The following is an 11,342-nucleotide window of genomic DNA, read 5'->3' on the forward strand; positions in this document are numbered from 1 at the left end:
GCGGGAGCAGCGCGGCCGCCGCCATGGACGAGTTGGACACGGAGCCGCCGCTCGTGGTGCGGGACGGGCGGGCGGGACCGCGGGCGGTGCGGGGACATGAGCGGTGCGGGGCCGGGGCGCCGCTAATGGACACTGTCCTCCCACAGGTGGTGCCGGGCGCGGACCCATCGGCCCGGCAGCTTTGCTTCGCCTGGGGCCCCGCGGAGGTGCTGGTGTGCGAGACCCTCTTCGGCCGCGCAGGTGGGTCCCGCTCCCGGGGCCTGTCCCGGTCTCCGTGCCCGTCCCGGTTCCGGGGTGAGGGCAGGGGCGGGCACTGCTGCCCGGGTGCTGACGGGCTCTATTGCAGGTACCGGGGAAGGAGCGTCGAGCTCCTCCCGCGTCTTCGTGGTCCGCAGGGATCAGGACATTTACATCCAGACGCTGCGGAAACTCTTCAACGAGTCGCACGGGATCTTCATGGGGCTGCAGCGGAGCGAGGAGGAGCTGGCGGGGAAGTCGCGGAAGGCGCAGTGAGTGGATGGGGTGGGTGGGAGGCACCCGCTGCCCCTTCTCCAGCCGGGTCAACGCCAAGGGCTGATGAGGCAAGTGCCGCTGGCCAGACTGCTTTGACCAGCTCTGGAATCAGCAGTGGGGCAGATAGAGTGACCATTTTGCGGGGATCTTACAAAGCAAGGCTCGGATCCTTCCAATAATCACGCTGGTAGAGTGTGGCACAGTCTCACTGATTCCAGCTGGATCCACCCAGGTACTGCGAGTTGCTGCTGCAGAGAAACTTGTAAGGATTTAGGGAGCATAACAGTAACACTCTTAACAGCTCACTCCAACCAAAGTTTTTCTGTGTTTGGCAGATTGGTTCAAGTGAGTAAAAACTACCGGTCAGTGATAAGGGCCTGCATGGAGGACATGCACCAGGCAGCTGGTAAGTTTGTTTGTTCGTTCTGTTACTGCAGGAAAAGGAAACACCAGTTGCAATTATGAAAGTAGTATTTTAATGGTAACTTATTGCAACTACCGTACAATAGCATGTGTAGGTTTCAGTAATTAACAAGACTCCATTTCCATGCTGGAGATTTCCAAGTTGGTTTGTAAATCTGGTCAGAGACTGTTTCTTCCTACTGTATTGTAACTGATTTTCTGGGGACTTGCAGCCTTTTTGTATCTCATGTGGCAGATATATGGAAAGCTCTCAAAGCTCAGAAGGGACTGTCAAAGGTAAATATGTTGCTCTTTGACTTTCCTTGTTTTTCCCTCAGTTTCGACCCGGGACCCTGCCCTGCAAGGCCAGTACAGCACTCAGGTAATCTGCAGTCGTGTCAGGGTGAGCGTGGATAACTGGCTGGTGAATTCACCAGGCCACCATTGTGGCATGAGGTGCTTCACATTTAACTCTGCCTTATATATGAGATGCAGTTCATGACCAAGAATAAATGGAAATAAATAGCTAATTCCTGTATTTCTAAAACAGTAAAGATGCCTAACACTTCAATTCACTGCCATGTCTTAAACATATTTGCCGTTGTAGATGTGATGTTTTCTTGTCATCCCAAAGCTGACAAGAAAAGTTTCAGACTTGCCTGTGTGGTGTTTCACCTCTCAAACACTCAGATTCCAATCAGCTGCCTCTGAGCCTCGTAGCAACCTCTGGGTGTTCATAGTGAGCTGTCAGATCCATGGGAGTGTTCTGGGAAGAGCAGAGTGCTCACACCAGTTTTGTCCTATCAGCTGCAGTGATGTTGCTTCACTGGCCTTTCTTCCTTTAAAGTTTGTATTGAGTCTTAAAAGTGCAGAAAGGCTGAAAATAAGACCAGTTAGATAGCTCACTGGTGAGAGATTATTGCTGCATTTCAGTACATAGTGTCAGTGTTTTCTGATAAAAGTGTGAAATTGTGGCCTGTGTCTTTTAATTTTTATCTCTGAATTGTCAGTATGATATTTCTCTGTAAAAACTGATTGCTGTGGACAGCAGATGCCTTTGTGTGGTTAAAAAACCCAACTGGAATAATGACTAGCTCTGAAACTTGGCCCTGCTTTCCTTCAGGTTTCCATTCTCTCTGCGATGGAGCTGATCTGGAACCTGTGTGAGATTCTGTTTGTTGAAGCAGCTGCAGGTGAGCTGTGAACTATCCTGGTGTAAAGACTGAAGGGTTTCTTCTTTGCATATTTATTTGTTTAAAATGTATATCATACTCACTATGCCATAGTTTAATGTCTTAGAGATATGCAGAGTGTCAATAAGTCTTTTAATACCCTTTCTGCCTCAGTTAATTGCCTTCTTTATATTGAATTATGTCAAACTACTCAATTTGCCTTCTATTTTTCTCCCTCACTGATTTAAATTGTTTCTTTGTCAGAAAGGTTATGAAGAAGAGGGATATCAAAAGTTGTTGCCAATCTCTTTTACTTACAAGCTTAAACATGTCTTTGAGCATCAAATGTGTCGATGCCAGCTGACATTTACACAGCTGTGATACAACTCCTTTTACTTTAGGTTGCCATTTTTGAAGTCAGTCTGTTTACATTGGCATTTTAAAGTAGTAAATAATTTTTGAAGGAAATCAGATTATGCAAACCAGTGTGCTACTTACACAGTCCCAGAATTCAGGAGAGATTCACAAGTTATAGGTTACTTAATCTAAAGTAATCACCTAGTGCCAGATTTCTTCCTCATATTCAGTTAGTAATAATGAAATGATGCTAAAATAAACAGAAATATTCTGTTTGTCTCTTGGCATTGCAAGATTTATGATCTGAATCACTCACTTCTTATTTCTTCAAGTTTGGGTTTTCTACTGGACCGTGTTGCCACAGGAAAATCTGTCAGAGGCTGGGTGCTCCCAGGGCCTCTCTGCTTAAGGAACTCTGTAATTTGGGGGTGGCAGGTAGAAAATCCAGTCAGTAAATCTCATTGTGTGATGTCAGACTGTTACAAAGTGTGTGAGAGCAGTTTGGGAACAAACACGTGGGAGCTGACAGAGGGAAATCTTGTCTGCACAGCTGGGCCCCTCCTGCTGCGCCTGCTGGACTGGGTGCGGCTCCACGTGTGTGACGTGGACAGCATGGTCCGGGAAGTTCTGAGCAGCGAGAGTCCATCCAAACACAAGCTCTTCTGGAACGTGGTGAGTATCACCACCTGGAAGGTTCTTAAACAAAGGGAATTCATGTCTGGGCTTTCTTTCCTCTTCCCTGCTGGACTCTACACTTCATTGCTGTCTGCCTGTGTAGGCTTTAGGATGAAGCCATTCTCATTCCCGTCATCATCCTTCATGACCCATAGAGATCAAGCCTTACACTGTTATTTGAATTAGCAGTGCCTACAGTGTAAACATTTTAATTCCACTTCCCTTGCCTGAATCAGAGGTTGAAATTCCCCTTTGATTCCTTTCCTGGGTGTTCCATAGCCTTGCCCAGCATGGAGCTCATGGACAGGGGGTTTTTGCAGGTGGATGTCTTTGTGCTCCAAGGCCGGATGGACGAAGCACGGCACCTGCTCTCCAAGGAAGCCAGTGCCAATCCCACATCCATGAACATGTACAAAATCTTGGATGACTTGATGAAGAAGATGCCTGTGCCCAGTGTATGTACAAAGTGTGTTTTTTCATGCAGTTTGTTGGGAAAATCCACTGTCTTGTGTCCCCTTGTGTAACAATTTGTTCCCCTTTAGAACATCTCAGTCTTACTCCTTTACAGTAACAATATTTGTGTTCTTGAATTGCCCGAAGACGCAACAGTTCAGATACAAGCATGTTAGGTGACAAATCAACCTAGAAAGATGACAGGCAGCCTCATGTTTAGCTTTTTATCAGTGAGTTACTGTGAGTTTGGCCCCAGAACCTGGTGTGATTTGACTCGGTGTTTCCTTTATTCCCTGTCTTCCTTTATTCCCTCTGTTCAGCTTGGCAACACCCAGACACTGACAGAGCTGGAGCTGAAGTGGCAGCACTGGCACGAGGAGTGTCAGCGGTATCTACAGGATGGAACTTTTGCTTCCAATCCCCACATGGAGTCCATCTGCAAGGTGTGTTTTTGCTGGGAACAAAGGAAACTTTGGACTAAAGTATTGAATCCGTCATTGTGGATTTCAGGAACCCAGTGTAGCCATAAGTAACTTTAGTATGTCTCCTATCCTCTGTTTGCCAGCCTGGGCACATGGGTTTCTCTCCCTGTCCAAGGCCCTAAGGCTGATTTGGAAACTGGGCTGTGAGAAGGATCTTCATTATGTAATTTTGATTAAATCCTCACCTTTGCAGAACAGGAGTAATGCCTCTGGAGAGCTGGAGTGCAGCTGTGTCCATTGCTTACTCTGCATCATTCCTGCTGTGTTTTTGTCCCATTAGATCCTGCTGGGAGATGAGGATGCCATTCTGGAGAAGAAGGAGCTCATGACCACATGGTATCACTTCCTGGTCACCCGGCTCCTGTATTCCCACCCAACGGTGAAGCCGCTGGAGCTGCGGTTCTATGCACAGGTAGGAAATACAATTATTCTTATATTCTCTACTGTTGCAAGCACACAAGGGTTACTGCACTGAAAGGAAAAATCTTACAGCAACTACATCCCTGTAAGATGTTGTCTGGAGTTTGTAAAAGGACTGGGAGACTGATAAAGTTGACAAATAATTATTGAAGACCCACTTTTCAGTGTCTTAATGTTGCCAGTCTTGTTCCTGCAAATTGTTTTCTCAGTTCCCTTATGCTAAAATAAGGAAAATTCCATTTTGTTAATGTGTTCAGCCTCCATGACCTGTTATTTCGCATAAAATAACTGCTACATCCAAACAAATGTCTTGCTTCTGCATTTATCATGTCTTGTCATCTCATTCCACAGTCTAGTATGGACCTGTTCCTGGGTGGAGAGAGCAGCCCTGAGCCTCTAGACATGATTTTAATGGCAGCCTTTGAATTTGAGATGCATCAAGTGATCAAGGAATGCAGGTTGAGTTTTAAGGTTTTTGATTCTCTAGTTCTACAGGATTGCTTCTGTGTATTTGGGGCGGGGGGTATGGATACAGAGCCTTGGTCATCCTTGCAAGGAATTTAGCAAAAATATGTGAAGCTGGCAGCAACTAAAAGTATTCCATTAGGTCTGGGACATTGCAGCCAGACCTTGCACTGTAACAGAGCTGTGTATTGGTAAGAAAGGCCTGTGGAAAACCTGACATAGTCCTTGGCAGTGGTAGGCTTAGTTTTTTCTTTTGCTTCAAACACAGCATTGTCCTGAGCAACTGGTGGTTTGTGGCTCATCTGACTGACCTGTTGGATCACTGCAAACTCCTGCAGTCTCACAATCTCTAGTAAGTATTTATTTACTTTATTTGAATAAAGCTGATTGAGATAGCCCAGAGGAAAAAGAAACAAAAGAAAACATGCTGCAGAAATTGAAAGCACTTGTGAAATAAAGTCAGCAGGTTCTTCCAGTGAGATGCAAATAATAATATCTGGATATTTGCTCTCTTTCCCCCCCAGTTTTGGTTCAAATATGCGGGAATTCCTCCTGCTGGAGTACGCCTCAGGACTCTTCTCCCATCACAGGTACCAATTTTTGTTTTATTACTCATAGGACAGACTAACACTGAGGCACCCAAAACAAATAACTGCATGTTCATGAAGTAAAAGGGCAAAACTTAGAGCAGCCACTGTTAGAATTTCAGCAGAGGTGTCCCTAAGGGATTGTACAAGATGGGCACATTTCCCTTCCTGAATGGAGACAAAAGCTGTTAGAGCCCTTCACACGTCATGACCTGGGCACAGCCACTCCTGCCACTGTGCAGAGTGCCTTGCACTGAAGCTCTTACGAGCTGCACGTATTCCAAAGTTGTGGCATTCCAAAGTTATGTTACAGGGAGCTGGCATGGGGTAGAAAGGAAAAGCCATTTCAGGACTGAATACAGAGTTAATCAGAGCTAACAGTTATTAATGCAGGCTCAGATTCTCCTTGGGGCTTTACTGTTGTGCTCATTGAAGATTTCTAGGGTTGGAATGGTGGTGATTTCTCCCCTCTCTCAGCCTGTGGCAGCTGGGGGTGGATTACTTCGACCACTGCCCGGAGTACGGCCGAGTGTACCTGGAGCTGCACATCGAGCGCATCCCGCTCAGCACGGAGCAGAAGGCCCTCAAGGTGCTGAGGATCTGTGAGCAGAGGCAGATGCACGAACAAGGTGGTGCATTTTCAGTCTCACTGTTTTGCAGTGATCCAGCTGAACCTTCTGACACTAATTCTTCCCCTCCTTTCCCCCCAAGTGCGCAGCATCTGTAAGATCATGGCTATGAAGGCGCTGCGGAACAACCGCCTGGGCTCTGCCCTGTCCTGGAGCATCCGGGCCAAGGACGCGGCCTTTGCCACCCTCATCTCGGACCGGTGAGGCTGAGCCAGCAGCTCCCAGGCTGGGGGGGGACAGGGGAAAGGTGGCTGCTGTGCCAAGGGCTAGGAAAGCTCCCACTGCTGCAGGTGGGGCCAGGCACCTTCTTCTGGACCAGAAAACAACACCCTCGGGTGCTCTCCCCTGCAGTACCCCCAGCTGTGCCTTCTCTGTGTTGTTTTCCTTCCTGACATCTAGAGACAGAACAGCTTTATCTGAGAGTCCAACCCCCTTAGACCTTGCTTGGATAAACATTTCTTTTAACAACTTCTGTTTTCTGCCCTTCACTTGCTGTGACAGCTGTTTGATGGGCTGGACAGTGACCCAGGGGGCTGATTTGGGTGGAGGATAATCCTCACCTGTGCTTTATTCAGCAGATTATTTATAATCAAGTTCACAACCTCCAAACAAGTCAGCGGCAGTCACTTAAGCCGCCATTTCTACTAAAAATTAGCATCAAGGAGTGGTTTTATCATGTCCCTGGCTTTGCATGAGACTCTCAAAATTCCTGACCTTTTCTGGGGTGGGAGGGTTGTTATCAAAGTGAGGAGAATGCTGGCACTTGGCTCAGGCCTCAACAAAAGCTCTGGCAACTCTTTATGCTTTTTAATCTGTAACAATCCATGTTGTGTGGGTTTTGCTAATTGGAAATAGGCAGAGACCAATCTCTGCATAGTTAGAGTATAATTTTGAAATTACACTCTGGGTAGGTGGCCAGGCAACACTGTCTTCAGCAGTGGAAAAAGGAGAGGTAAGAGATGGCTGGTCTGAGGTTTTGGGGGGTTTTTGCGTTTATTTGAGGGAGTGGGAATCGTTACATTTCCTTCAACAGAAGGATGAAAAAAAACCATCACAGGAAGCAGCTCTGCAGAAAGCAGCGTAATGGAGGCTGTAACAAAACAGATGAAAAGCTTTTAGCATTGTTTTTGTTCCTGCTGCTTATCAACTTTTTTACACAGCAGAAAAACAGAGCTTTTGTTACGATCTGGGAGTGTTACTTATGCATCCACCAGCCTCAGCTTCCTGCCTGCCTTCCTTCACTTACTCATTTTAAAGAATAGATCTCAACTACCACAGAATGTGAAGAATCAATGAAGTGTCTGTTAAATGTACTTTACACCACTTCCTTGGCCACTTCCAGGGAATGTTTGACAACTTCTGAAACCCTCGGGGAGGTCGATCAAGATGGAACTGAGCTGTACAGTCAAGTTTTCTGGGAAGGGATGAGGAGGTACAGACTGGATGTGGATGATGTCCTTCTCTCTAAGCTTTTCCTTAACTTTCTCCCCAGATTCCTTAAGGACTATTGTGAAAGGGGGTGTTTCTCTGACCTGGACCTCATTGACAATCTGGGTCCGTCCATGCTGCTCAGTGACCGGCTCACATTCCTCGGTGAGAGCTGCCTACAGTGTCCATACTGGTCTGTTATGGAGAACTCCATGGAATTACTTGGATTTATGCTTTCTTCCATCTGGCTATCTCCTGGTTTAGTGATGAGGGGAAAGCAAATGGTGAATGTGGTTTGGGATGCAGCTTGTACCAGGGGTGGTATTTACCACTGCCCTCACACCAGGTACCTGCTCTACTCTGAGCAGGACAGGCTCAAATCCTGACACTCTTCCTGAACTTCCCCTTCCTTGCTTTTTCCAGACTGTATCACTGCGTCAACAGGCTCTGGAATACTAACCAATGCTGCCTTAGGGGGTTCATTGGAAGAGTAATCCACTGCTTTAAGTTATGTTGACCGTGTTATAGTTTTACCAAGTTCTCCAAAGTCTCCAGTGTGTGGGTTCAGTGTGCCAGTCAGGCTCACTGGAACAAGAGCCCTCCCTGCCCTCTCACTGAGCACTTGTGCCAAGAGACACTGAGGGCCTCCAGCTCATTTCCTTCAGGTACCACAGCTTCCTTCTGCCTGGCACAAGGCAGGCTGTGGTAACCTGCCCCTCTGCCTGCAGCTGCTCTGAGGCCTTTGATTCATGGACCAAAACAGGAAATCGAGATAAAATATCCCTTTGTCTGATGCTGTGAGTTAGGAAGCTCCATTTCAGGGGCCAGAATCTGATAGGAATTTGGAATAGCTGTCAGCATTGGACTGACTCCTCTCTACCTGATGCCACCATTACAAGGGAGGGATGAGCATGAGTTTTATCTGTTTCCCCTTGGTCCAGCTTGCAAAACTGGAGCTGAATTTCCTTCATTAAAGCTTATCCTGAGTTAGGTCTAGAAGCTGAACATGACTTACCAAATTGGTAATCCCTCAACTCTGCATGCCTAGCATCATCTAGTGATGCTGTCAGCCTCAGAGAAGCCATTTCCCTTGCTGCTCTTTATAAACAATCCTAAAAGGCCTGAAAATATTTCTGCCTGTTTTTCTTTTGGGCTTTTTAGAACATCAGGTGTACTTTTGCTGGACAACTTTCCCATGTCTCTGCCTTGAGCTCAAGCATTAGTCAAGGTGAATCTGAATGGGAATCATTAACTTCCCGTATTGTGACAGTTTAGTGGATACAGAATGAACCCCACTTCCATCCTCAGCCACTTCTCTCATGCTGGATATTGATCTCACTAATGCTTAGCAAAAGCAGAACTTTCCCTATTAACAAAGATCCCCGTTTCCATTTGAACAACCAGGAAGACAGTGCAGCCTTTCAGACCTCCTGATACTCTGTGACCTGAAAGAAGACATTCTTTCTGCTCTCTAAGCCACTGGGGCATTGCTCCCCTGCAGACACTCAGCATGAGGCAGCAGCAGCCACTGACCAGGCTCATGGAAACCCTGAAGCTCACCCAGAACAGCAGCAGGGTTTGGCTGCCCTTTCAGGAGGCTCTGCTCTCACTTTCCTTCATGCACCAGATTCCCAATTCCCCAGACTGGGCTGCTTTGGGCTCATTTTGGTTGGGGGTGGTTCTGCCACGTGCTTTGTGGGAGCAGAGGGATCTCCCAGGGCCCAGCAGCCCCTGATGCCTCGCTCCCTCCCCCCGTGGCAGGGAAGTACCGGGAGTTCCACCGGCTGTACGGGGAGAAGCGGTTCCCGGAGGCGGCGCGGCTGCTGCTGACGCTGATGACAGCTCACATCGCCCCCTGCTCCTTCTGGATGACGCTGCTCACGGACGCGCTGCCGCTGCTGGAACAGAAGGAGGTGAGGTCCTGCTCACACCCCCCAGGGGGCCTCTTCTTTTTTCCTGAAAAGGGAGCTCAAAGTAGGAGTGATCCCCTTCCTGCTCCTGCCAGGACCTGTCCATGGCAGCTCCAAGTGTCCCAGCAGTGGGAACACTCAGGGACCTCGGTTCTCTGCTTTTACAACAGAAGTGGAACTCATCTGCACTGGTAATTTAAGCACACACTGCATCCAGCTCCTTTGGGTACTTGGCTTGAAGATTGTTCCGGTGCTTCCTTCTTCTAAGCAGAGTTTTTCCATTAAGATCCATCACGACAAGGACAATTCAGCAATTACAGACCCAGAGCAGCCACTCTGACCTCATAGCTGACCCTGCTTGGTGCAGGAGGTGGCACCTCCTGCAGACCTCCCAAAGTCACATCCAGCCTGAATTATCCTTGGATCCTGTGATTTGAAGGGTCAGAATGGATCTGTAGGAGTGTAAAAGCATTCTCTTCAACTGCATTATCTTCTCAGCCTGTGTGATGTCCTTCAACTTGATGTTTTTCAGTAAATACTTTGATTTCCACAGGTCATATTTTCAGCAGAGCAGACTTATGAGTTGATGCGATGCCTGGAAGACCTGACAGCAGGGAATCCAGATCAGCAGAAATTCCAGGTAGCCCCAGTTCTGAGGACAACTGGATAATGAATCGAGAGGGGCCATGGGAAGGGTCAGGGAGGGAAGCTCTGCATTTACATTCCTAGTGAGGGCTTAAGAGAGGGACAGCCCAAATCACAGAGACTGGCACAGGGGGTTCAGGGCAGCCAAATGAAGCATCAACAAGAGACTGAAGTATTCACAAACCCAGTGCAGGAGTGCTCCTACTCCTCATGTTCTGATGGTTTGCACTGGACCATGATGCTTTTCCAAGATAAATAATTGCACATTACATGGGCAATGAAGAGCTTAGCTGTTGCCATCCAGCAGCTCTGGCTCTTGAGCATTCCAGGCACAGAACAGGGAACTGTTTGCTGCACACGCAAAGCCCTGCAGCATCCAGGGAATGAAAAGGCTTGGCAATGCTGCCTTGGGTTGAGCTATTAAGTAGGAAATGTAGCTTTTGCTCTTCTCAGGAGGTCCCTGTAACAGGTAATTAATTACCTCTTACTGACCTGCATCTTTACTTTCAACACCCAGAGACAGACCCTGTCACCAGCTCACTGCTGTGTGCAGTCCCCTAACCCAGGCTGTGCTCCCTTCCAGGATGATGATGTTGAGACAACCAAAGTGGAAATGCTGAGACTTGCTCTCGCACGGAACCTCGCACGAGTCATTGTCAAAGAAGGCACTGTGGAAGGGTCTTGAAGACTGCAGGGTGTTCCTCTTCCTCTGGGGCTTGCTGTACATAAACTGACTTTTTCTAAGATTAAATGTTTTGTTTTGCAGATTGCTTGGTCATTTGTTCTTGTCTTCCATAAACAACTTTACATAGATGTTGTAGTGGTTTGGTCCAAAATACTCATTACTGTTTATCTGCTGTGAGATAAGAATTAGGAGAAATGCAAAACAGGCACCAAACTTGGAAGAATATAAAGAAGTTTATTAACAGACCTAAAAGAAGAAGGAAAAAAATTATACCACCTTCAGAACTCTCCTCCTCCCCCCACCTTCCTCCCTTCTCCCACTGACAATGTGAAAAGACAACCCTTAAGATGTTCAGTCTGTTTACCACTTCCATAATAACCTTGTTCAGTCCATTTAGAAAGAGAAGTCTCTTCTTGCTCATGCTATGAAAACATTATCACAACGAGACAGCCACCCACTTCCAAATATTGTTCAGTCCATTTAGGAAGAGGAGTCTCTCTGCCTGCGTGTGAGTCCTTT

At 47.3% G+C, this 11,342-nt stretch overlaps 1 protein-coding gene across 1 annotated transcript; it reads left to right on the forward strand.

The window, feature by feature from the left end:
- Nucleotides 1-6: 6 nt before the first annotated feature.
- Nucleotides 7-10,903, forward strand: NUP85 (nucleoporin 85). Its single transcript, XM_042032513.1, has 19 exons — nucleotides 7-56; nucleotides 147-240; nucleotides 347-509; nucleotides 849-919; nucleotides 1,254-1,297; nucleotides 2,039-2,108; nucleotides 2,995-3,116; nucleotides 3,440-3,574; nucleotides 3,893-4,015; nucleotides 4,335-4,466; nucleotides 4,826-4,932; nucleotides 5,208-5,291; nucleotides 5,464-5,529; nucleotides 6,004-6,155; nucleotides 6,238-6,355; nucleotides 7,648-7,748; nucleotides 9,345-9,496; nucleotides 10,047-10,133; nucleotides 10,722-10,903. Exons 1-19 carry the CDS (start codon nucleotides 24-26, stop codon nucleotides 10,821-10,823), a joined length of 1,956 nt encoding a protein of 651 aa, XP_041888447.1. The 5' UTR covers nucleotides 7-23; the 3' UTR covers nucleotides 10,824-10,903.
- The last annotated feature ends 439 nt before the right edge of the window (nucleotides 10,904-11,342 follow it).

This window comes from Corvus kubaryi, unplaced genomic scaffold (genome assembly GCF_017639235.1).
Source record: "Corvus kubaryi isolate FWS band 111438036 unplaced genomic scaffold, C.kubaryi_AGA036_p1.0 37353, whole genome shotgun sequence".
Lineage (NCBI taxonomy): Eukaryota > Metazoa > Chordata > Aves > Passeriformes > Corvidae > Corvus > Corvus kubaryi.

Excerpts from the sequence above, each read along its gene's own strand:
- NUP85 (XM_042032513.1), top strand. The coding sequence starts at position 24 with ATGGACGAGTTGGACACGGAGCCGCCGCTCGTG. Across the intron at positions 57-146 it reads ACACGGAGCCGCCGCTCGTG|GTGGTGCCGGGCGCGGACCC; the intron begins GTGCGGGACGGG and ends GTCCTCCCACAG. Across the intron at positions 7,749-9,344 it reads TGACCGGCTCACATTCCTCG|GGAAGTACCGGGAGTTCCAC; the intron begins GTGAGAGCTGCC and ends CCCCCGTGGCAG.